General features: G+C 34.3%; 3 protein-coding genes across 12 annotated transcripts in view; 1 reads left to right on the top strand and 2 right to left on the bottom strand.

Annotated features, from left to right (window-relative positions):
• The first annotated feature begins 279 nt into the window (after window positions 1–279).
• On the top strand, window positions 280–8,431 carry LOC106670719 (stomatin-like protein 2, mitochondrial). Its single transcript, XM_014401287.2, has 9 exons — window positions 280–518; window positions 3,504–3,602; window positions 3,775–3,922; window positions 5,344–5,464; window positions 7,180–7,307; window positions 7,393–7,548; window positions 7,744–7,859; window positions 8,028–8,156; window positions 8,229–8,431. Exons 1-9 carry the CDS (start codon window positions 474–476, stop codon window positions 8,370–8,372), a joined length of 1,086 nt encoding a protein of 361 aa, XP_014256773.1. The 5' UTR covers window positions 280–473; the 3' UTR covers window positions 8,373–8,431.
• A 1,102-nt stretch (window positions 8,432–9,533) lies between these two features.
• LOC106670717 (maspardin-like) lies at window positions 9,534–19,023 on the bottom strand. Its single transcript, XM_014401284.2, has 7 exons — window positions 18,785–19,023; window positions 15,092–15,226; window positions 13,631–13,736; window positions 10,419–10,539; window positions 10,237–10,345; window positions 9,924–10,175; window positions 9,534–9,683 (listed from the first exon to the last, which is right to left on the bottom strand). The coding sequence occupies exons 1-7, from the start codon at window positions 18,872–18,874 to the stop codon at window positions 9,636–9,638; spliced, it is 861 nt and encodes a 286-aa protein (XP_014256770.1). The 5' UTR covers window positions 18,875–19,023; the 3' UTR covers window positions 9,534–9,635.
• Window positions 19,024–22,073: 3,050 nt separating this feature from the next.
• Window positions 22,074–27,660, bottom strand: part of LOC106670702 (lysine-specific demethylase 3B-like) — a 49,292-nt gene continuing 43,705 nt past the window's right edge. For all 10 annotated transcript variants that reach the window (XM_024226066.1, XM_014401250.2, XM_014401254.2 and 7 more), the window contains 4 exons: window positions 27,168–27,334; window positions 25,597–25,773; window positions 24,824–25,023; window positions 22,074–22,918 (listed from right to left, as the gene is read on the bottom strand). In XM_024226066.1, the coding sequence (XP_024081834.1) occupies window positions 22,879–22,918; window positions 24,824–25,023; window positions 25,597–25,773; window positions 27,168–27,334 (584 nt within the window). In that variant the 3' untranslated portion in view covers window positions 22,074–22,878. The remainder of the gene's footprint in view (window positions 22,919–24,823; window positions 25,024–25,596; window positions 25,774–27,167; window positions 27,335–27,660) is intronic.

Here is a 27,660-nt window from a genome sequence, read left to right as displayed (position 1 = left end):
TTTTAAACAAGTATAATATTGAAAATAAAATTTTTTCATTCATTTCTTTATTCCATGCACTAGAGATACTCATATCCATTGTCTGAGTAATATTCTTCATACTGTGAGTTTTGTTTAGACGATATTACTAAGTTCACAATTTTTTTTTTAACGAGTTGTTTATGGAAATCATAAAATGTAAAATAAAATCATCGTTACGTCATTCATGAACATTCCTTGAAAGAAATGTTGGGGCCGGTTGCTCATGATCGATCATGGAGGTTTCGAACAATTCCAGCGAGGTTTTACCAGTGTCATGTGTGTTAGGGTAATTTCATGTTTAGGTTTTGGGGATTGAAACCGGGTCTCGGTGGTTCAGTACGATGCTATGTTAGGGTTCTTTTTTTTTAAATTGAAATTTTTTGGAAGATAAAAACTTGAAACGGGAATTTTTGCCTAAGTGTTACTGACGTCTGGTTAAAAACATTGAAGTCATGTTCAAAACAGTTGGTTTGAAGTTCAGCAGGAGAAGTCCTGTGGTAAGAAGAAATACTAACTTTTCATCGAAAATTTACAATTAGATTGATTTCTTTTTTTTTCAATCTAATTGGGCTTTTGAAAATTTTTAATATCAAAGTTTATCAATGACTGATAATAACCCAATGAATCATAACTTTTCAGGATACAATTAAAAGAAAAAGTACAGATTCAGTGCTCTATTTTTTAATACCGTCTGTAATCCAAATTTTTCAATAATCCGAATACTCTCCTGCAGCAATTAGTTTGAATTACAGACTGTTAAAAAAATATATCCATACAAAAAAAAACTATTCCAACCCAACACTTTATCATATCCGTTAAACCAATAACCATCCCCAAACAAAACGTTAAACATACCGAGAATTTTTCTTTAATTTTTTTTTTTTACATTTTCTTCATTGCTTCTTCATCTTTTTTCATCCATTTCTAAACAGTCGGTATAGATTAGATTATGTAGGAGCAGGCCTCTTTATGATCTGTGCACTGCGACCAGTATTGTACATCTCCATTATTTTTTATCTTGAGTTCCTCGTTAAGCTTGAGGCTTTTTGCCGTCCCCAAAGCTTTTTCAAGGGCTCCCGTATGTATCTTTCAGGCCTTTGCTTTTCCTCTTGGCAATATTTGCACAGGCTTGTTTCTGCCACTCCGAGTCTATACATATGCCTCCAGAGTCAAGCAGTAGGTATAACAACACAAGAAAAATGTAGACTGATCTAACATTTCATGGCCACACCTTTCTTTAAATCAACGATCTTTAATGGGTCCCTCTTTGGTAAGGCTTAAACTGTATAGGAGGATGTCCTGTAAGTGTCCCATATTGGTCAAAGTTTGAAATTGTGTTGGCATACATTGGCTTTGGGAGCAGTGCATCAAAGGAGACCAACGTGCGTGAACCAAAAGCACAGTAGATATAGGTGACCTGTCCACACACTGGGCCAACATTGGTCGGCCATTGTTTGTTGTTTCCAACCAGGTTTCTGTCAATAATAAGTAAATAGCAATTATACACCCTAGCCAAATAAAAGCTGCAACATATGGTTCTGGTTGGGGGTCTCAATGTCATCAGAAGGACAATGAGGTTTTTAACATGCTCACCTGGCACAAGGTGTTGTTTATCATTGTTTAGGTTTTCAAGATAGGAGCGACACCTCCGCTCACAAGTGGTCAGTGTTAATCCTGTGAGGTTTGGTGTTGTAGCCATTCATTCACAGACTAAGGTGACTTCTCCTACTTGCCCCTTCTGTGGGGGTAGTCAACATCTATGCACCCAACCGTGTGCTGCATAGCCATTGGACAACCACTCACTTGGTACTGAAATACATCAGTTGGTTTCCTGCTATACTACATAGATAGAGAAGGTAACTTTATCTCCCAGAGTGTTGGGGCCCCACCAGCGTCGGAACTGCCGGATCCGCACTGGTCGCGGTTTTGCTTATAGTGGAATGTCTAACCACTGCTAGTGGAACACTGCCTTTGGTTAAGGCACTACTGAACAACAGGCTCTACTCTTAAGTACTTGCCAGGGGTCACACCATAGGGCCATATGATTCCAATCCCATGCGGTGCACTACCAGGCTTGCAACTTGGAACTTTGAGCGACCCCGTAGTTCAGTTGATTATACACCCTCCTTCATCTTTGCAGACAGGATCTGTTACTCTAACCCCCTAATGATAGAGTGCCCTCAGTCTGCCTGCTGAAGTATAGCCAACATGCGAGTACAGTGTGTGCTTAAGAGAGTTCACTACGCTCACAAGGCTACACCATTATGCTATACCTGGAAACTCCCCAGCATCCAAGGTTTAGGAAAGGTCTTGAGGAAATATGCTGTGGGACTTGGACTGAGACAAGGAAATGCTCGAGAACACAAGGCTCACCTTTTCAGATTGTGCCCCTCACCCTGGGCATAATGTACCACCCTTTGGCAATGGGTGTCCCCAGGGCTTTGCAAGCTCACCCTTTCAAGTTGGGCCTGCTCCACCCCAATCTGTATTTGCTAGGACTTCACTGAATGAACTGGTTGCAATCCTCTTTTAGTTCAGCCTCCGGAGAGGTCTTTAACAGTGGCTGCCATGAGAAGGCAAGAGGTTGCAGGAACAGGAGAGATTATAAGTGGTACATCACCATTCCCCATCCACTTCCCAGTACACATTCAAGGGACTCTGTAGGCGGTCTTTGCATCTTCACACACTTTATTTTTACGTCGTCTAATTTTCCATATGCACAAGGAGGGTGCTTATAGAGATTGTATGCACAGGCACGGTGGATGGCCACCACAAAGTTGCAAACCGCAATTTCTTCAACCTCCATATCCATCTCGGCATAGGAAAAGTAAGCAACTATAGGCCATTGAGGCCATGCTGGCCCAATCTTGAGCCAAGGGTTGGATCATCTATTGGCCAAATGTGCCATAGCCCACAGTGATGAGGGGCTATGAGAGGGGACAAATTACATGTATTTCTATGTAATGGTGGCTGAATGGATAAGCCCGAGACCCCAGACCAAGATGGGGCATTCTCGAGGCCTACCTGTAATTTATTATAAATTACAAAAGCTGGAATTGCTTGAAGTGATGAAAGGCTCAACTAAGTACAAGTGTGCATTTGCATAAATGTGTGGATTTGAGTTTATATAAATCCAAAAAAAATAAAGCTTTTTATTGTTTTGGTATACATGTTAAATATTCATTATAATAACATTAATAGGTATTTTAGTGATATTTGTTATTAACCTGGCCTGAAGTCTGAGCAAAGACCTCACTCATATTTTCTATTTTCCCTGGTCTTTTCTGTTTTCCACCAGTCCTTACCCGTAACAATCATTTGCTTTGATATTCTCTGATATTCGTCAATGACCTGCTTAGTTTAGTTATAATTTTTACTATCTCGGACTTTATCCTAATGATAATTTTTATGTTTATCGTATACTGTGTGAATTTTTTCTATTACTTACTTTTTGAATATAGCTAATATTTTTATGATTCCAGAATTGCATGGGATATCAAAATTATTGGCATAGTGTGGCAGTTCGGAAACGATCGTCGACTCCTTTAAATACAATTATTATGTTTGTTCCACAACAAGAGGTACTTAATTACCATTAAATAGTCAGTTATTTAAAAAATTAATTACTTGGGATTTTATTTTGGCAAGGTTGTTTTAAATTCGTTCCTGCCATGTCCTTGCTTGTTCAACAAGTGTTATTGGCATTTTTTACAAATAAAAATTCTCTAACAATAAAATTTGTTTTACTTTTAGGCATGGGTCGTTGAGAGAATGGGAAAATTTCATCGCATTCTCGAGCCTGGTCTCAATCTTTTAGTGCCAATTATCGATTCAGTGAAATACGTTCAAAGTTTAAAGGAAATGGCTATTGATATACCTAAGCAAACTGCGATCACCTCAGGTAAAATGTTAATTGTGAAAAGTGATGACTGCAGGGTGATGAAGACCGAACTTGTCAAAAATCCTGCTTTTGTTGATTTTGTCATATTGAGATTTCACATTTTTTATATAGAGGTCCTGAAATTCCTACTTTGCCTTTTGCTATCATGATCTTTTGAACCTTCTCCCAGGTCACCAGTTTGGCTTTCGCTCTCACCATTGCAGAGTTCAGGAAGTGTTTCATGTTGTGATTGTATGGGAACTTTCTTGATATGACACAAGTGTTTGACCGCATGTAGCCAAGGGTCTCTTATACAAATTAAAGCATGTCATTCCAAATACTCTCTACTTAATTCTCCGCTCTTACTTAACAGAGTGGTTCTTTTAGGTCTGAAAAGGATCAGACTTCGATTACTGTTCTCTGGCTGCAGGAGTACCAATCCTACATATTCTTTATACTTGATTATTTGGAGATCGTGAGATGCGGTCTGGTGTGACGTAGGTTTTTAGAAAAACATTTTCTTTATCGTGCCAATATTTCGATCTTTATTGAGATCATATTTAGATCTCAATCAGATTAATCACAATAAAGATCGAAACATTGGCACGATAAAGAAAATGTTTTTCTAAAACACCAGACCACATCTCACGGTCACTAAACACCACACAGTAGAAAAAATTGTGTGGTGTTTAGTGACCGTTAATTAATGATTATTTGGAGATGTCCCAACAATACTTGCACTCTCCTCGCATCTTTTGCCTATGTCACAGCCATACTATTCTTTGACTCCACTCCTGCAGTTGCTTCGAAAGATATGAAGAAACATATGTATAGCAGACTAGTGTAAATAAGAAAAATGAAAGCGAGTGCGTTATTATCACTTTTACACTCTGAAGCAAATCTCCTCTTACATATACTACAACAATATTCTTATACTAAAATCAGGCTGTGTTCGTTACCTTGGGTTCCACCTAGGCTTATGGTAACATGAAACCAGGATAAGCAACTGAAAAGACAAGACCTAAACAGACTCTACGGTCTACATTACAAACTTATAGGATGACAAGCCAACCTCTTGACAAAAAACTTACAGCCTACAAAAAGCTTTACAACCAATTGAACTGTGGGGACCAGTAAACCTTCCAATATCCATAACGGCCTTAAAAACCCATTTATCCAAAAATTTATAAAGTTACACAACAATCTTTCCTAACACCCCAGTAGTCCCACCCAAGCCTTGTCCAGCTATCCCATCCCTACAATCCTATAAGGCGTCTAATTTGCAAATGGGCCCACAACCTCCTTTCTGAGGAGTAGTTTAAGTAGTGAAGTGAAGGAGGAGAATAATATTGATTATTTACTTTCCTCAACATGACCATATAAATAGTTGTAAAATGTGATTTTTTTTTTAACCTTTATGTAATGTTTTGATTGTTTTGTAGACAATGTGACCCTAAATATCGATGGGGTTTTATATTTGAGGATATTAGATCCATACTTTGCAAGTTATGGAGTTGAAGACCCAGAATTTGCTATTACCCAACTTGCACAAACGACAATGAGGTACTTATTTATTCTAACATTACTAACAAAACTAAATAAATTTTTTTGTTATTCTCTATTTTTTCATATTTGGATAGTTTTAATATATTAACCTGTAGATTAATAGATTATAGAAAGTTTATCAAAAACCTGTTTATAGTATAAATCGTTTAAAACAAACTTCAGGGGACCATAAAATTTTGTACGTTATAAGCAGTATTCACTTCTATCTGAACATGTCATCCAATTGATAGGCATGTACATTATAGCAGAGCAGTTTTCATTATATAAGTAATTATATAATTTATTCAGGTTTATGAGGGAGTATAAAATACATACTAACGTGCTAAAGTAATTTATTTACATAAATGTTTTTAAAATAGGTGCGTGTGTGTATGTACAAATGTGAATGTAGTTATTTGACTACAGTATCATCGTAATATGTGATGTTATTTTTTTTGGCTCGTATTTTTTTAAAACTTTATGGCAGTTATTAAATTGTTTGATTATTTTTCCTTTATTTTTTCCTCAAACTCCTGATTTGGGACGATATGTCCCCATTTCATTTGTGAGACTGCTGGGACAATCTCCCGATTCGATCTGAGATATGATCATGAATTTTTCCTCAACAGAAGAGACTAAGGTCGTGGTTTTTTTAATTTATTTAGAGATTTTTTAAAGATATTTATAGTAAAAAAGGGGGAGAATCTTTCCTAGAGGCATTAGGCAGCTGGGGTTACTTTTCCATGCTGTCTACTATAACCAAAAGTTCGTTATAAACGGTTCCCTACATTTTTTTCCTTATGACATTTCACAGGACCAGAGATTTTATACGTTATAACCGGCCGTTCCTTATAAATGGTGTTGTTATAAACACTTTCTACTGTATATAAAAAACCTAATCTCACCCCATCATTAAACTAAAGCCTAACCCGTACCTAAACCTAACACTTATCCTGGCCCTAACCTAGCATGTTCCTAAACCTATCCCAACCCATCCCTATCTGTAATTCCCACTCTAATCTAACCTATCTTGCCCCTACCTAATCCCAACCCATGTGTAAATCTAGCCCATACCTAAACCTAACACTAATCCTGGCCCTAACCTAGCATGTTCCTAAACCTATCCCAACCCATCCCTATCTGTAATTCTCACTCTAACTTAACCTATCTTGTGCCTACCTAATCCCAACCCATGTGTAAATCTAGCCCATACCTAAACTTAACTCGAATCCTCACCCTTACCTAACCTAACATATCATTAAACTTACCCTTATCTAACCTAACATTTTACCTAATTCCAACTCATACTTAAACCTAACTCTAACCTAACATGTTTCTAAACCCAACTCTAATCCTGTCCCTAACCAAACCTAAAATATCCTTACCCATAACCCTAAGTTTTATCCCGTGTACAAACCCTGGTCATGTAAAGTCGATGAAGTAAAAATGGTTATGCAAAAAAATTTTCTAACTAGCCCAAAAACACTTCTGTTGTTTTCATATTGTTCTAAATAAAAACAACTAAACTTTGCTAAAAGTAAAAAAAATGTAATGTCTTTTGTAAACTTTATTTTAAAAAAGCTGCACAAAAAATTTGTATATAATAAATAAAATTATTCACAAAAAAATATACATGATTTAAACAACACAACACATTTTTTTAATACAATTGTAATCTGTTAAACAATTAAATGTTAATTTTCTTGTTCATTCATTCAGCTCTGAAATTTCAGGTCCGAATTAGGGAAAATATCTTTAGACAACGTATTTAGAGAAAGAGAAAACCTGAACGTTGGAATAGTAGAATCGATAAACAAAGCGAGTGAAGCCTGGGGAATTACATGTTTGAGATACGAAATAAGTAAGTTCACTGTAAATATCAAACAAGCATATTAAATAATGATTTCAAATGTACAATAATTGGTAATCAATTTTTTAATACGCAGGGGACATCAAGTTACCGGTAAGGGTTCAGGAGGCAATGCAAATGCAAGTTGAAGCGGAAAGGAAGAAAAGAGCTGCAATTTTAGAATCAGAGGGAATACGAGAAGCAGACATAAATGTTGCCGAAGGAAAAAGAGCATCACGAATTTTGGCATCAGGTAAATTAGCATTACATATCCATTACTATTGAATTGCAAGGAACAAAGTTGGTACAATACTAACTTAGGTAGTATTTATTTTCCTTAATAGAAATAAAAAATGCAACCTGTGATACAGGAACCATCGTTTACAAAAAGTTTATTTTTCTTTGTTTCAAACAATTGGTAAAATGTAAAGTATAAAAAATATTTTAGAGGCTGAAAAACAGGAACGAATTAACAAAGCACATGGTGAAGCTCAAGCTATGCTTGCGTTAGCAGATGCAAGAGCAAGAGGGCTTCTAATCGTTGCAAAAGCGCTGTCAAATAAGGTATTATTATCTAAATAATTCATTTTATGTAGTAGTTTTGGCCATTTTTCATTGTCATACCATAAAAAGTGGCAGATTATTCATCCATTGATTCAATCAACTTCACTATATATCAAATAGTTTACCTAATATAATCTTTGATTTGACGGCAAAAACTATTATTTTTAGGATGGCCATGATGCAGCATCTTTAAAAATCGCTGAACAATATATTGAAGCGTTTAATAAATTGGCTAGAACTAGTAACACGTTGATACTTCCTAGCAATGTTGGTGATGTTCCTTCAGCTGTTACACAGGTATCTAAAATATATTTTTAAATAATACACAACTATAATCTTATATATTTAATTTGTAAATATTTATTCCAGGCCCTTACTGTTTTCAATGCACTTACAAAAAGAAACAACCATGGTTTACAAGAACAAAAAGAATTAATAAGTGAAGAGGACATAGATGGAGAATACTTCAGTGATAAAGATGATGATAACTATTCATTAAAAAAGATTGACTAACTTAATTTCATCGTTGTGTTGATAATTTTTGTTACCATTCAATAAAGTCTTAATTTGTACTTATCGGAATTTTAAATAAATTATCGACCAATCATCACTAAGTATATTTTCTTGTCTGGTCAGCGAAAATTATTTAAACTTAAAAACTTATTTGAAATCTTTTATCGTGGATCTGTGGTATTGAACTGTCAGCATCTTGGTCTACTTATTTTTATTTTTTATTTTTTGGTCAATTTTTTCATCTTCTCCAGATTTTTCAACACAGACAAAAGACAGAGTAGATGGATTGTGCCCTCTCAACACGACACGCTAGGATGGCACAATTACACAGAAGACAAACACTTTGAGCCCTGAAGATGATCTCAATAAAAGATCGAAACGTTGGCACGATAAAGAAAATGTTTTTCTGAAACCTACATCACACCCGACCGCATCTCACGATATCTGAATAACTAGAAGAAACATAATTTGGTCATTTTGGTCTATCGTCACTGCATTGGGCTGTCTTAAGACGTTACATTTTGCTAGCTTCAGTTTTGCGTGTGGATATTTGTAAAGCTAAGTCTCTTTCTATAAGATGTCTTTGGTGAAATAAGTCGGTAGTTTTTGTGTTTGTGATTGTTGTTCCTTTTCACCACACAGATAACAATGAAAAAATAAGATTGATTCAGAAGTCAGCATTACTGCTTCAACACGTTCAACATGACGTTTAAACAAATATTGTTCGTTAATGTTCACTTTTATGTAAAAAAATGTTTACTTACCCCAACGATGCTCGGTTCTATCTCACTGAACTAGATAACAGTTATCCTCTTTTGTCAACTCAGCAGGGGCCCTAAATCAACACCAGATTCAGACTCATGGTACCGAAGTATGGCGATAACTTAAGCTGGGCAAGACAAAATTTAATGACAAGGAAAATCACATCGACAATGTGTTTATGTATTTAGACAATGACTGAATCTCTGACTGGCCAGCAGCAACAAAAGGGATCAAAGGCCATTGGCGCTAATAAATATAAAGTGTAATTTTTAAGAAAAGCAGTTTATTCAATAATTACAAACAATAAACTGTGATACCCTTCATTGTATGCAAGTTGTTACATACGTATAGTACAAAAATATTTGAATCAACTTCAGGATATAATATAAAATATATATATAAATTTTAAGTAATTTATAGGACAGAACCTCCAAAAATGCACAGCAAATTCTAAGCAAAACTAAATGACTTTTAAATCCATTATGAAGATAGGACTCACACTCATTCTTGAGCTGAATATTCAGTGTCTTGAAATTGTCTGAGGTGAATCTGGAAAAGAAAAAAAATCAATAAAATATTTACCAGCGATAAAAGTAAATAAATGCCTCTGCATACACTCTTGTGTGCTAAACTAACTGATATCGTAATAGACTAAGTTTCAAGCAACATCTAACAACAGCAACATTCGAGTAATTTATGTTTAAAACATATTTGTGAATCTTAGTTTATTTGATTTAGTTAGATTTTCATCGAGAGAATTTATGCAGCCAGAGTACACATTTTAATTACCTGCAAGTAGAGATTTACTTCTTCACTTCTGCTGAGATAAGGAAAATTACCACCTGTTTTAAGATGTGCTAACTTGGCATCTGGGTAGCATTTCTTTAACTGTTCCCTTACTGGACTGGATAGAACACACTCATCAAAAACATCGATAATAGTTATAGCACTCAAATAAGTCAATTTATTCGGTTTGACATAGGAATTGATACAGTTAATAGTGAGTCGAGATGCTAAATCCGACTGGCTTAAACTATCCAACTGCAATTAGTTCATAATAATTGTAATAAAAATTGTGTATGTGATATGTGTACAATTTTACCTTTTCAACCATAAAATCAACGGAATCTATAATAAGTTTGTCGTGGTGCATGTATGGGAATTTGACTAAAATCATTTTCTTTAGAACATACGAAGGGAACACCCAAAAACTAAAAATTACAGTATTAAAGTGGAGAAAGCAAGATGAATTTTAATATAGAAATAAATTTAAAAAATACTTACATTTTAGACTTGTCATCATTGTTAAATATAGATGTATCAACAAATGTGTTACACAATATCAAAGAAGCTACACGTGGACAATTGGTCGTGTATTCAGCAAACTTTTGTGCCAAAAATCCACCTGAGAAATATACAATTCAATTAAATACTTGAAATAACATGTTAGTTTTTTTTTTAAAGCATTATGCAAACTAAATTCAAATAAATTTAATTAATTTTATTACAGGCTTAATTTTTATTCAAGCAATGCACTCAAGTGGTTGAATGAATGTCTTTTGGTTTACGGTTGTGACAAAAAAAACCTAAATTTTTATCTTAAGTATAAGCAACACTGTATAACCATAATATTTACTGTTATAAAATACCATTCTTCGAACCACTCTTATAGAGTTATTCTCATTCCTAAAACTCCCAACCACATATCCTCCTACAGACCCATTAGCCTTCTTCCTGCAATGTCCAAAATCCTCAAAAGACTCCTTTTTATTAGATTAACACCCAACCTAAATACTCATAAAATCAATCCCCCTTCATTCACCAATTCAGCTCCTGTAGTCATCAACCACGATCCACTTGCTCAGTGCTTATTTTGATACCCTAGAGCCATTAGAAAACGTATTTATACGATCAATGCTGTAGAGGTGGTGCATCGTCAATTTAAAAAATTAATGGCTATATACTGCAATTATTCTACCTAGATTATTGTTCGCAGCTTTAGTATGGTGGAAAGGTCTAGAAAATAAAAGGAATAGTAATAAATTAAGGTCATTTCAAAGACTAGGCTGTTTGATGATGAGCATTTTCATTCAACTTGAGATCATAACCAATACCACACCTCTACACATAGAGGCTAAGGTCAGAGCACTAATGAGCTGCTACAGATTAATTAGTGAAGGCAGCTGGAACTGTAAGGGCAATAACATAGGTCACTCGAAAATCCTACAATTATTGAGTAAGGTTAATGGCCAACTATTAAGCGTTAGCAATAAAAAGGTTAAAACCCCTTCGGGGGAAAAAATACTTTCAGGTAGTCACTTCTTGTGAATATAACTATACTGTGGATGATGACCATCGTAACATAGACTGCTATACAGATGGTTCACTTATCAAAGGTAAAGGAAGCGGTGCTGGAATCCATATACCTAAATTAGTTATCAGCATCTCCTCCCCTCTTAGCAATAATACCTCCGTTTTTCAGGCGGAAATCTGGGCCATTAATGTGCGTTGTAGAACACTCATGGAAAATAAAATCAAGGGAAAAGATATTAGAATTTTTTCCAACAGTCAGGCTAGTCTTCGGCCAGTACAAAAAGATTTGTCAACATCTAGACTAGTGGAGGAAACTGTAGATCTTATCAACAGAACCACTTCCAGGTATGAGAATAGGGTAACCCTTATTTGGATACCAGCACATAAAAGGACACTATGGCAATGAAGAGGCGGATAGCCTGGCCAAAGAAGGCTCAAATACTGCGTTTGTTGAGCCACAACTGGTATTACCTCACTCTATAAGCACAGCGAAAGAGAGTATTAAAAACTGGGGTATGAAACAATTCCTTAAGAAATGGAATCTATCCCCTGGACACAGGCAATCGAAGGAGTTTGTTAAGGAGATCAAACCAGCAGAATCGAAATGGCTATTCTCTATCTCAAGGAAGGGAATTAGGAGGCTGGTAGGTATCCTTACGGGCCACTGCCCATTGAGAAGACACCTCTCCGTAATGGGTATTCTACCAGATCCCTTTTGCCGTTTTTGCAAAATAAAAGAAGAAACGGCAAGACACTACCTCGCAGAGTGTGATAGGTATGCTAGGTCTAGATTCGAAACTTTTGAAAGAGAGGACATTACCAAATCACTACCCGAGATTAAATGGTCCAAAATCTTGGGGTTTGTGAACAGGTCCAAGAGGTTTATGCAGGACATGTGAACCGACCAAGTCCCGGACCTTTTAGGGATGGGGTACGAGTCTACCCAGGCATTTAACCCCTCGGGTCTTGGTCGCCCACCCTGCATAATATATACACCTAGTCAACAGATGTGGAATCCACACACAAGAGACAACTAAGAAAACCTCTAGGACGGAAGTCCATCTTGACCATCCCTAACCATCAAAACTAAACTAACTTTATACAAGACTTTACTTTTACTGTGATCACTCTGGACATACGGAGTGGAACTGTAGTGGTTCTGCCATGCCATCCAACATCCAGTTCATCCAACTGCTAATCAAATGTCCTCAGATAAATCGTAAAAGCTCCTTATTATGTCATTAACAATCCATGACCTCAACATTCCTTTTCTCAATGAACTGATCCATTCCCAAGTCCAAGTTTCACACACGAACCTCTCTTCCTAACCCTACTGCTCGAGCTCTCTACATATTCCCATCCTGAGGATACCGCCTTAATCGACGATGGCCTTCAGCACCTCCTAGCCATTTAATAACTCACACTTAGTGACTTAGGGACAACATTAGCTGGTTTCTCATGGCATGTATCCTCCGGGTACAATGCGGAAATTAGTCTTAGTGCTGTGACAGTGTGAAAAAACATTTTGTAATCACAATATTTACTAATGTGTAAATAGACTACAAATAAAAAAATGTGCAAGCATTATTTATTTATTTTCCATTGATTCAAATAAAATATAACAAGATAATATAATAATATATATTAATTTATGTCAAACAATAAAAATAAACGGTGAATTTAGTTGAAAATACTATTATCTATAATTTGTTAGAATGTGTTTACGTGCATTAAAAAAATTGATAAAGTGGAGATAAAGAGGGTGATCTAAAAATAATTTAATTTCTTAAGATTGTTTTCAGTATGGAACTCCTTTTGTTACAGAACTCCATAATTATTAGGACATGAAATAAGCCTTTGGTTCCAGATTTGTTTAATTAACCATCATAGATGTACAGATAGTATAAAATATTTATGATGATGTCTTTTAAAAGTATAACTATGTCAACAATTTAATGACTCGTCTTTATCTAGACCATCTTATCTCTTTTTCGTTCATTGCAAAACTAGTCTATTAATAATTTCTATATAAAAAATTATGTAAATCTGAATTGTACAATATTTTGTTAATTTGGTCCAGCTGTTATATTTTAATTAAGTCAATGAAATGATTTAGGCCAAAAAATGCCATGATATTGATCGAACACAAGATAAAATCTAGAAAAAGTTCAAAAATTACATACCTAAAGAAGCTCCAAATAAATGAACCTTATCTAATTCCAAGTAATCTAATAATTTCTTAAATCCAATGCACCAATCGTCAATCGACCAGTATGCAGGATGCTCTGCCTAAACCAATACATTGATGAAATTAGATAAGAATAGATTTACAATGTTATTTTATTTACAATCATCAGAATTTTTTAATAAGTTATATTATTGTTTGAAATTTATTGCGGGGTAATAAACTACAATGCAGATAGCTCCCTCAAAAAAAAAAAAAAAANAAAATTCGAAATTCTAATTAAATTAACAGTTAAAATCAGGTTAAATTAAATATAAAGGAAGAAATGGGAGAAAGTTCTTTCTTTTAAATATCTGTGAATAAACATTTCATGCTTAGTTCCCCCCTGGCCTGCTAATTGCCATGACTATTACCAGTGCCTTGCATTGTTTGATTGACATAATTTGGCTCTCCAGAAGGAGGGCATGGCAATCTTTCATTTTTGTTCAGACCCTGCAACTTATGTACTGACGACCTATATTTTGTGGCCAACCTAAGTTTGGTGGGTCTCAGGGTTCAGGATATTCCACTGAGGACTTGCCATCATGCCATCATTCACGCTTTACATTCACACTGACTATAAACTTTCGTAATAGATATACAATTAAAAATTTTAGAGCCACCAGGGTTTTACACCAGTGTCTCGCTCACAATCACTATAAATATATACAACTAACCTAGGTTGGTGGATTCGTGTGGTACCGTATATTGTACCAAAGACTCACTCATATATAAACATTCAATCTTATAAATACATTCATATAATATGAATATATAAAATTTGGGGAGTCGCTGGGGTGTTTGATATTACGCCAGTGCCCCTCACTGCCTTCATGCCTTTTTATTTTATGTTTGTTGGTATACTTGGGGATAAGTCCTCACATTTGTCCTAATTAATTTTAATCATACACCAGACTTCATTCACACCACCCCAGACTACTCAATATTTCTCAGAGTTATTTGGCACTAATGAAGTTCATTCAGCTACCCCAGAGTATTCAATATTCCTCCTATTATTTTTTAATTTTATTATTATTATGTTACAACACTTTGAGGGCTAGAACCAACTTTGTTGTCATTAGGTATAATATATTGTAAAATTATAAGGGTGGAGAAGTAATCCACTCCTAACACAACATAGGATATCATGAGAGCCTATTAATTAAAATTACAAAATGTAGAGGTGGAACTTAAGTAATTTTTAACTGTGTTTCTTAAAGATAATCGACATCAAATTTTAACATTATTAACTCTTACAAAATTGACATTTTTTCATTTGATTTTTAAATTTTCAACTTTTTTCTCCCAAACTCAAATCATCCAACTTGAAAAGAGTGAGTCAAATTTTAAAACTTCCTTTATGATTGTCAAAATAACGGTCAAAAATACACTAAAAAATAAACAATGTATTTATACTTACTGTGATAACGCGAATTCCTTTGGCATTCAATCCAAGAACTTGCTTGAAAAAGATATCAGCTGTTCCGCAGACGGGAGGTAAGCATATTAAAGGAGATTTGACAGTTTTAGGCCCAGAATCATATATCTTCCATCCCTGAATATGGTTGAAATCACACAAAGAAAAATAAATATAATTTCAATATACAAATAAAAGCACGATGGATCATCAATAAGGTCAGATCGAGCTACATGAAATTCTGTATTATTATCATTTATAAAATAAGAAAAATAAAAATTCTACTTAATGTTATCGATAAAGTTAATAAGTTCTTGTTTAAAAAAATAATTAATTAATTAAAATTGTGGAATTTTTAAAGTAAAAGCACTGCCAAATCAGTATCATCATAGACAGCGTCTGACCAATGACGACAGGCTTGATCCTACATTGCTACTGATTGGTAACGACAAAATTAAAGACAATCCAAGGCTGTTGGAGTACAAAAAAATAAGAGCATATGCTAGATCAGGATCATCAGAGCCAATGTGACATCGTTTCTGACCAATGATGGTTGCCTTTCTACATCACTACCGATCAATTATGACAAGCTTAAAAACAATCCAAAGCATCAAATGCGACATTGTGTTAGACCAATGACAGCAGGCTTAATTTAACATTGTTACTGATCGGTAATGACAAGCTTAAAAACCATCCAAAGCTTGTGATTGTAAAACAAACCAAAAAATAAGGACACATGCCAAATAAGTAACTTCAAAGCTAATGCGACATTGTGTCAAGACCAATCTTATCCGACATTGTTACTGATCGGTAATGACAAGCTTAAAGCAATGTACAAGCTGCTGGATTGTAAAAAAAATTGTAAGAACACATGCCAGATCAGGATCGTCAAAGCCAATGCACGTTGTTTCTGACCTATGACGACTGGCTTGATCCAATATCGCTACTGATTGGTAACATCAAGCTTTATGACAATTCAAGGCTGTTGGGAGTATAAAAAAAGGAAGAACACACATCAGACCAGGATTGTCAATGCCAATGCGACACTGTGTCTAACCAGTGACATGCTGGCTGTTCTCATCACTAATGATCAGTAATGAGTAGCTTAAAAACAATCTAGGTTACGGGATTGCAAACAAAAAAAGTAAGATCACATGCCAAATTAGGATCATCAAAGCCAATGTGACATTGCTTCTGACTAATGACATTCCTGGAAAAATTGAGCATGCCCCCCTTCATTGACACCAGTTTTTTTAAACAAAACACAAACTTTTTGGGTCTTCCTGAAGCGCAATACAAAAAGGTGGTTATACTGCTGGAAGCTAATTGAATGGGGAACTTTTGATGGAATTTGCAAAGCTCCTGGAGTTTGTAGTTATTAACAGTTATCAATCCAACATTTTCAAAAAATTCCAAATTTCAACATTTTTGTTCCTACCCTTTCGCCTCCTCCCCTCAACACCCTCCCATACATTTTCTTGGTCCCACAGCCCTTCTCAGTTTCAGCTGAATTTTTCATTTACTGTCAACTGTACTATTCAGGTTATTTATTATATCTTTCAATTAATTATTCTTTTTAAATAAGGTCTTGGTTAAGATGAAAAAGTTAGAGTCACTAATGAGATTCGAATCAACTGAAGGTCTTGAGTTCGAATCCAGCTCATGCCACTAACTTTTTCAACTCGACCAAGATCTTATATAAAAGGAATAATTAATTGAAAAAAGTAATTTGATCAATTAGACCAATAAACATAATGGATTATTATTGATTGTATTTTTTATCTTCTGTTTACTAATGAATTTTTCAAATTGGTAGTCCAGGGGACAAATTTGTTTGCAATTGATCAGCTACAGCAGAGTGAGTCGCAGCTGAGATCCTTGATTACTGATTGGAATGCTACGTCTGTGGTGGAGTTTAAAAAATTCCTAAGGCTCATGTTCCATATGGGAATGATCCAGATTAGTAGATGTTCTGACTATTGGAACACAAATGAGAAATTTAGTCTTCATTTCTTTCGGAATCACATGGAAAGGGACAGATGGATGGTTATTCAACAGGCTTTCCATCTTGCTCCCAACCCGTTCTGAAAGTCAGGAGGAATTAGACACTGAAGCTAGGTTCATTGATCCTCTTACAAAATTCGACTCTTGTTGGATTATTTCCACAAGACAATGTCTGAAATAATCGGACTCGGGAAGAATGTTTGCTTAGATTATTCGATGGCGCCGTGTGGAAAACGAGCTTGGTACTCTCTCCTTGCAGCAGTAGCATTACCGTTGCAGTAAACATGAATGAAGTGCATATCAGCAAGATGTTCATTAGGAGACAAAGATATTATTTATATCGCCAACCTGAGAACGTTGTGAGCTGATAATATGAAGCAAACTGATCGAATCGAACAGTAAAGATCTGACAAACTCAAGAGCCAGATAGATTTCCCGGAAAAATTGAGCGTGACTCCCTTCATCGACATAATTTTTTTCAACAAAATGCACAAAATTTTTGGGCCTTCCAGACGCACCATCAAAAAAGGTGGGTATATTTCTGGAAGCTAATTGAATGGGGAACTTTCGAGGGAATTTACAAGCTCCAGGGGTTCGTAGTTATTAACAGATACCAATCCAACATTTTCAAAAAATGCCAAAATTTCAATGTTTTTTTCTGAATTTTGTTCACGCAGAATTTTTTCTTCAATTCTGCAATGTAAATAAATTTTCTTATGGTAAATTTAATGTTCTTTCAGGTGGCACAAACCAGATTAAGTTTATAAGCAATTTAGTGGACCTAAGACAAAAAAAAAAAAAAACTGATATTACTGCTTTACCGTTGAAATTTGGACAAGGGTTTATAGGAAGTTTTTTTATTGCATATGGTGAGTAGAAACACCTCATGAAATTTTCAACACCCAGAATAAAGTTTATTGTTACTTTCTTCTTTCTAGCGGGGTTTAAGCCCTATTTGTACCAATAAAATAAATCAGAAATCAATAAAATTTTGGAACATGTGAAAACAAGAATGTAATAATGAATAAATACAGGGTATAAAATTTAATGCACAACGTTTAAAAAAATTAATTAAGGTTTTTAGTTGAGATAAAATAATTGCAATATATTAATTGGTCGAGCGGACCACGAAATTAGTGAATTTAATGAGTTTAAAAACAAGTTGTAATAGAAAATAAAGGAAAAATGTGTTGAATCATAACATTTTTTTTACCATTACTGAAATCATAACTACAGGTATATAAATATATTTTAGTTTAAAAATAAGCAGAATTGTGATTCATCGGTCTGACGCTAGCTAATACTAGATGACTAACAGAAGTTAGAAATTAGGAATTGTTTGCCCAGTTGGGTTCCGACAGGACTATTCTTGGATATGAATTGAATTATCTATACAACTCACGCCATAAATTTAAACAAAAGGCTGAAATATCATTTTTTAAAGATTTAAAAAAAAAGTTTAAGTAACCTTACATAACATACTGTTCGCTTGAATCAAAGGCATTTTACCTGATTTGTTTGAATCTTTTTAAATACACAAAACCATCTGTTTTTTAATTAATATAAAAAAATGTTTTGGCATTGCAATTAGTCAATAAAAAAAATGAAATGCTATGGACTTTCGTTAATTTACATTTGAAAGATTCACCTCCAGTCATGTTTTATTTATTTTTATATATTTTTTTTTCTCACCTTTTCTGAATTACTATCTACGAAAATAGTTGTCAAAGGGACGTTGCTTCTGAAACTCAAATATTCACAACAATTTGACAGTTCACTCATGATCGAAAGAACTTGGTAGTCTCAATTCAAAGAGGTGCATGACAGACGTGCCAAAGCATAGTTACTCCATCGTTTGTATCTAGCTTAATACAATGCCAAACTGACGACAAAACATTAAAACAAGGATAAATGCGTTTATCTCTGATGATAAGGATAACGAAACTAGCAAGGACGACAGTACTGGCAGACCACATCAAATCATTTGCTGGCTATGATGATGTCACAAATGGACAAACTGCTGGAATGCTTCTCGATGGAATTTAAAAGTTATCAAATAAAATGCTCATTATAAACTATATTAAACGAAAACAACAGTTATAAATTAGAACTATAATCAGGAATGGTGAATTAAAACCAGAAAAAATTTCATTCAGTCACTTTGTAAAAGTAAAATTTAGCCTTTCAAGAAATAATCTTAACTAGTTAAAAAATCAACACACAAATCTAAACCAGACTATGTCAAAATAGTACAAAAAGACAGTCTAAACGACCAAGGATTAGCAAACCGGGATTGAAAATGAACGCTCTGCAGAGTCAACAAAGAAATCAGGCAAAATAGATTTAAAATATTTCTGTCTGAGTCGAATGATGCTAGAATTACATTTGATTCACCAAATATCATTTCAAAAATTGGATTATTATTATCCTCTAATAATCCAATTTTTTATCATTTTGATTGTGTCTGGCACCAGGGCCGACTGCTGAAAGTAAAATCCTTCCTTTATAGTACACACTATTCCTAAAATCCTACATATAGGATCTTTTCTTCCATGTTACCTAATAAACCTCAAACTCGTCGATCCATTCTATCATGTTGTTCCTCAAGGAAGCATTTTAGGTCCGTTACTTTTCAACATATACATGACAGAATTCCCTCAATACTTTAATACACAATCACCTTTGCTGACAATACAGCAATTGTTCCTTTGAAAAACTTTTATTTATTTTTTTTAACCCAAAAGAACAACATGCAATTAACAAGGACAACCAAACTTCATCATCCTGTAGATTCAACAAGATATTTCACATTTATTAGAAATAGCTTTAATATTTTCAATGGCAAAATAGATGAAAAATTTTGTGAGCTAGAATTACATTTGAAACGCTAAATAACCAAATATTAATCCAAAAACCGGATTATTGGATGATCAAGGGGAGGGGTCTCCTTACATTAGTTCCAATCTTATTTAACAAAGCAGTCAGTCATAGAGGCACTACTTTAAGTACAAATAAAGTAATCGAACATGGAGTACCTCAGGGTTTTTTATTGGATCATATCCTGCTATTATTATTTTATTTTGAAATTGGGGACGCAACAACCAAGAATTATGTTTGCCCAGATAGCTATCTCACAGGTGGTTATAGGGTAGAAGGAAGGTCACTCACTACTGCACAGGTGGACGACAGCTGAGCATGCAAGACGCAGGACTCCAAGAGATGCAGTAAATGATCCCACTGCATGTTTTCCTGAATTCTAAGTTAGGGAGGAAAGTGCATGTGTCAGTAATATTATTTTTATATTTGAATATGTTCAAATTTGTGTGTATGGGAATGTTATGTATTTATATGTGTGTATGTATGACTACATGTATCCAGATAAAAAAAATATACATAATCGAATCGACTGGTTGCTGTCAATTATATTATTGACTTATTTTTTTTTATATTCTATAAACAAATTTTTATTGTCACATAATATGATATTATAAATATGATGATTTTCCAGCAATTTTTTGTTTTCCTTTTTAGTTAACCAAAAAGTTATGGTACAACATGCAATTAACAAGGATAACCAAACTTCATCACCCTGCAGACTCAACAAGAATTCGTAAATTTTATTAGAAACAGCTTTCATACTGCTCATAGAATGGCAGAAGAAATAAAGAATTTTGTGTACTAGAAATACGCTAGATCACAAAATGTTATTCCAAAAATGAGATGATTGGGGATCAAAGGAGGTCTCCTTACATTAGTTCCAATCTTATTTGACAAAGTGAAGTCAGCCGTAAAGGTACCGCTTTTCTAATAAAATAATTGAACATGGAGTACCTCAGGGGGCTGTACTGGATTTTATCTTTTTTACTACATTGAGAGGCAAAAAAAAGTTGCCACCCTCGTTTTTTGTTTTAAGTAAATACTTGCAATTGTTATAATTTTGATTTTTGTTGTTTGCTGGATATTTAAAAAAAAAGATATAGTATGAAGAATGTAGAAAATATTCAATTCAGTACGTAGTATTTAATCCTCTTGCGTTGATCACCGTTCGCATTCGATGGATGAAGTTTTGAAGGTAGTGCTGTGGAAAATTTTCATACTCCAACAGCGCCATTCTTAATTCCTACAAATTCTCTGACGTCACTTTTTACTCTCTTTGAAAACTTGTACCAAAGGTGTTCAAAGAGGCCTTTTGTAAGGCACAAAACACACTGGATTGGTCATTTTTTGAAACAAACCAAAACAAAATGCTTGACTGTGACTGAATATTGAAATCGTCTGTTTCTAATAAATGTTCAATGTCTTGTTGAGTCTGCAGGGTGTTGAAGTTTGGTTGTCCTTGTTAATTGCCCCTTTTGGGTTTAAAAAACAAACCAAAAGTTTTTCAAAGAAACAATTGCTGTATTGTCAGCAAAGGTAATTGTGTGTTAAAGTGTTGATGAAAGTCTACCATGTATATGTTAAAAAGTAACGGACCTAAGCTACTTCCTTGAGGAACACACAATAGAATGGATCGACGAGTTTGAGGTTTGGTAGGTAATAGGGAAGAAAAGATCCGATATGTAGGATTTTAGGAATAGTGCGTACTAGAAAGGAAGGATTTAATTTTCAGCAGTCGGTCCTGGCACCAGACGTGATCAAAATGCCTAAGAGACGTCTAGAATGACTCCAGGGCAGAACTGTATACGCTCTAGAGAGTGTATGATAAGAAAGATAAATATAAAAACAATAAAGTTTGTATACAGACCAGGGAAAAAATTAAGGCAATAATGCAATTTCTGATCAGAATTGATGCAAAGAAGATTGCTGTATCGTCAAAAAGGCGAGAGTATGTTAGAGTGTTGAGGGAAGTCTGTGTATATGCTGAAAAGTAATGGACCTAAGATACTCCCTTGAGGAACACCAGGATAGAATGGATCGAGACATTTTCAAAATTACCACTAAAGATATCCATTGCATTTAGTAATAGGAAATAAAACAAAACTCACAAAATATTACTTTATTGACTTAAAACATTTAATAAACCATTTTATTTAAAAATCAATTGTATAAACTTGAGATTGTAAACTCTATGATAATTAAAGGCACACAAAATAAAAACTTAATGACAATGACTAATATACTCAAGTAAGAGGAACTAGTTTAAGGTTCCTTACATATCTTTTGATACATTTTATAAAACTAGAAACCCTGGTAACTTTATTATGAATCTTAAATTCAGTGCCTACCTTAAGTTTATATATAAAAACAAACAGTTTTCTCCCTCTCTTATTTTCTCTCACATATACACTTCTCTTACGGAAAAAAAACAGGGCAGACAGTCAACAATGTGATCACAACCAGGCTCAAATTATGCTAATGGCTTATTTTATGATGCCTTATGTCATATTGTTGGTAACTGCATAAATTGTATTGTTGGCTATCATCACAAATAAAAAGGTAATAGAACAATTTATTTTTTGCTGATTGAAAAATTAATAACAAACATCTTTAATCTTTATATATTGAATTGATTTAGAAAGCTGAGTACACATTGAAAACCAAATGTTTGTTTCACAATCTAAATAGTTTGTACAATGCTTTTCATAATTTAAATAATTGACAGTTTCTGTTTATCTTCTTTTTATTATTATTAATATTATTATTATTTCAATTGTGGAAGTTAAAGATAAAAGAACATTTAACACTGAATTTCCATAAAATAAATACATTTTATCAGTGCCAATCTCATTTTTGATTTCTTAAACATTAGATAATACTGACTCCGTTGATATTTAGTCAATACTTATTTATGGCTGAGATTTATTTGTCTCACAGTCATTGGAGATTCTGTAACAAAAACACACTGATTTAAAAAATATATTATCTATAAATATAAATAATATCAAATACTTTCTATACTATGTGTAATATGTATTGAACATCAAATTTATGTAACTGAAATGTCTGATTTGGCATTTAAAATAGAAAACAAACATGCTTATTGGACAAGCAGATATATTGCTAAATATGAATCTTTTCATAAAAGAAATAGAGAAAAAAAGTACCACAAGGTAGCTGCATTAGGCCTTATCTATACCTGATTTATTCCTCTGATTTTCCCATAATAACTAATAACACACTGGCACAATTTGCTGATAATGTTGCGATCCTAAATAAAGGTACATGCCAAAGTACAGCAGAAAACATAAAATCGCATGCAATAATGGTGGAAAAATGGTGATGAAATCAAATGTCAGCAAATCTAGACTGGTTAAGTTTACATTAAAAAGAAAGGTAACGGCCAAAGCATCCCTTCTGGACAAATAGAAAAATACCTAGGAATAACCCTTGATAAGAAGCTGATGTGAGCCCCGCATATTGATCAAACAATCAAAAAACTTAGATATCGGATAAAGCAATTAAAGTTCCTTATTTCTGAAAATTCGAAACTACCACTCCACTTAAAGCGCCTGATAAATATTTAGTAATATGCCCAATATGGCCATATTGATGTGAGATCTGGGGTTCTGCGTTGCGGACCCAAATCCAAAGGATACAAACAATTCAAAGCCGAGTGCTCCGCATAATAACAGGCGCCCCCTGTTATCTCAAAATCAATTTTAGACAAAACTTGAAAGTGAAGTAGTTCCTGTCATACAGGACATCACTGGTTGTCACAGACAAGGGATCAAACCACTTTACAATACATTTTTCATACTATAATCCATTAATTATGGATGGGCAATCATGGGCTGCGCTGGGATTGGAACCAGGACTGCTAGCATGGCAAATACGAGTCTGATGGTTTAACCACTTGGCCACCACAGTCCCATGATAATGTTAATCTGTCATAAAAAAGGGGATTAATGTCCAAGTACTCGTAGGGTGTCACAGGCGAAGGGTCAAACCACTTTACAATACTTTTTCATATCATTATCAAATAAAAAGCCATGAGCTATTCTGGGATTCAAACCCATAACCACTAGTGTGGCAAATACGAGTCAGACGTCTTAAACACATGGCTCCGCGATCCTTTGTAATTTAATATCAAACCACAACACCAATTTCAGACAAAACTTCACGACAACCCATTGAGTGTTAGGGGTAAAAATGACTACACTATTTTTTTTTTTCAAATTATCAATTAAAATTCCAAGGGCTATGATGGGATTCAAACTGAAAATAATTAATGTGGCAAATACGAGTTGTTCGTCTTAACCAATCCGTCATTCGCCCACAAGAAGGCATATTATTATTTTTTAATGGCAGGGTACCAACAATGAAGTCTTATCAGGCCCCAATGCACTGTGAGTACCGAAGGCGGAATATCGAGTACTCAGCCCTCTCACTTACTCATTCACACTAACAAACAACTATATATACCCGCTTGACCAAATAAATTATTTTCAATTAATTAAGGTTTTGGTTGAGATAAAAAAGTCAGTGTCACAAGTGGGATTCGAACCCACGACCTTCGGGAAAATATGCCGCTGCTCTACCACTTGAGCTATCGTGACTTCAATCCACTCGGACACTAACTTCCCATCTCAACCCCCCCCTTTTTGAATTTTCCCTCTGTTCGGCCTGCTGGGCAAAACGTCCCAGCCGCCTTGTCTACATGTTTGTTGCCCTCCAGCCCGAATATTTGCTAAATAAATTATTATTGGTTTTAACTTGTCATGTAAACCATTTTTAACCCCTTCAAAGAAATTACTTTGAAACCTATTTTTTTATGACTATAAAATTACTTACTTTAGTATTTCTTTCTCCAATACGTATAAGCAGTCTTTTGCTGTGTGGAATAATGTATTCTTTACTTGAAGCTTATCTTCATGTCCACTCTGGCCTAATGCTACATTTCTAAATTCATCAATTAATGATATAGTAGAATGTACATTTTCTGGAGAGAAAAAATCACATGCGATTTTAATACTGTCCCTGAGATTCCGCACCTGAAATTGAATTTTTTTTTATATTGTGTTATATTTTTATTTTAAATATATATTTTTTAAATTTGGCTAGTATTGGCAGAAATTTAAAGAAATGATTTAACGATGAAGGTCCATGATTGAAATTATTAACTTAGTTTTTACTAATACTTAAAAAAAATTAATTTAACACTTGAGCAGCAATTTTTTACTTACTGAATATTTATATCAGAATATAGCATCAAAATGTCATTGATTTTTTTTAAATTAAAAACTTGGTATAAGCCCAATTGGGAAGAAAAGAAAACATCCAGTTACTTCATTGGCTTTTGAAGAATATATTCCCTTCATCAGTACTTCAAAAATATTATTAATAATTTGCAATGTTAAAAACTATGAAGGTTACCGTAGCCAAGTGGTTACGGTTTCATAACTCAGATACTGAAATTTTTAACAATTTTTTCTGACAACTATTAATTAATTACTCGTATATACATACCACTGTTGCTGGGTAATGTGGAAAACATAAGGTCATTGGGGGGGGGGGGAGATTGACGAAGAAACTGATTTTACAAAATTCAAAGACAGATTATTTACCTGGTGTGTGGCACCGGCTGGAATAAATACAGCATCACCAACATATTGTAGAATATTGTAACCGATCACACCATATTCTTCCTTTAACCGTTTCCTTAGCTCATAATCAATATACCAAGTTTGATCATGAATTGGATCTTGACTTTGAAGTATTGGTTTGTTTCTTTCATGTGAAACCTGTATGTAAAGATATAAATACAATTGATTTAGTTATTACATAATTCAAAACTATTAACTAAAAATTCAAAATAAATGGCTGAATTTATTTTATTCAATTTTATTTATGTACTCCGCGGAGTTGACCACACTGAGTGAGGTGGCAACATGCCTGGAAAAAAATTTGTAATATGCACAGACTTGCTCTGCACTGCAGAACAAATTCTCTATGGGCCTATTAGTTGGATTCCCGGTCATGCTGACCTAAAAGGAACAGAAGAGGCTGTCAGAGTGGCAAAAGAACCAGTGAAAATACTGCATGACTCGGGACACCGGTCGGCCCAGCGGATGTTAAAAAAATGTTGAAAACATTGAGCTGGGCTGGAATGACTGGCGATGCGATGATCAAAAAGTTAAAAGCAGTGAAACTGACAGTGAAACCTGAGTCCCAGATTATAAAAAAGAGAATCTTCTCACACGATTAAGGATAGGCCTCACTCAACTTACAAATCATTCCTCATAGAAAGGGATTCAGGAAATACCCCCTGTGTGGCACAGTTGTAACAATGAAGCACATTTTCAGCATATGAACACCCGACAAAGCACAGGAAACAGCACAGGTGTGACCTACCCCAAAGGTGCTGAAGCATAACAATGACTACAAAGATATGCGTGTATAATCACATATAAACCACTATAAGTGGTTTTTTTCCCTTTTATTTGTGTGAGTGTTGACGTATGTGTGGGTGTAGCTATGACTGAATATCGAGTAACTCACTCAAGTAGAGTCTACTGAATTAGTCTAGGTAATTACATATTTGTAGTGTGATGTGAAGGAAAATAAATGGAGTATGAATGGACAGGTCTGTCAATACCAAGTACTACACAAGCCAGTTGATCAAGTTAGGTTAAATAGTTAATTGATAAATGGAGTATGATATGTTGGTGAGACACCGGGCAATGTCAAAAGCTGGGGGTTTCACCAATTTTTGTATGAAAGGATACCCTGTATGAATGTATTTATCGGCATTAATAGAGGGAGGTTGGCAAAAGGTTCTCAGTGGTGCATCTGCATTCTGAAACCTAACAAGGAGCGTGTATTTTGTTTGTAAATATATTTAGATTTTAACCTACCGGGTGTGGAAGGGTTAAAAAAAAGGACACAAAGATAACTATGGCAACAGTTTGGTAAAAAAAAAGGTACTGAAACAGACCACAACTTAAAACATCATAAAAATAACGCGAGATGGACAAAATATGTGAGGGGAAAAAATAAAACAGTACACTGTTTGTTAGAATATCTTATTGAATAAGGCCGTAATTGTCAGAATATGTTCATGAGATGGAAATAAGTTCATCGTGAAAAATTATATTCAATTCCCTATTTGTAAAAGTTATAATACATGAATACTTACTTTTATAAGAAGTTCTCGAATTTTCTGGGTATCCTTAGCATGGAATATATGCCAAATGGCACCTAAATTGTGAGCGTTGAAACTATTTATTTTCCCTTGTGCTAGGATTGATTCAGCCCTTTTAATGTAATCGTCCATAGCCTCTAATTTTTCGAGTTCGTGCAGAACTAGAATTATGCAACAATACAACATATTTTAACATAGTTAATGTGCTCATACTAATTATCCTATAAAATAACTTAGTTTTTCTTCTTCACTTTATTTATTTTACAATAAAGCGTCAAATGTACGTTAAAACCACTAGTTTGTACACTTTCTGAGATAAAATTATTTTAAGTAAATAATGTAATTTAAGTCTACAATAATTTTAACAATTAAAATGTTATTTGTTCTAACATTTTTCTTTTGATCTAACAGCAACTGGATATTAACAATAAAACATTAAACATAGTTTTGATATAATATTTTATAGTAGCATCTTTCATTATACATT

This window comes from Cimex lectularius, unplaced genomic scaffold (genome assembly GCF_000648675.2).
Source record: "Cimex lectularius strain Harlan isolate CLEC.00 unplaced genomic scaffold, Clec_2.1 scaffold107, whole genome shotgun sequence".
In the NCBI taxonomy this organism is placed as follows: Eukaryota; Metazoa; Arthropoda; class Insecta; order Hemiptera; family Cimicidae; genus Cimex; species Cimex lectularius.
This window is presented reverse-complemented; position numbering and strand designations above follow the sequence as displayed.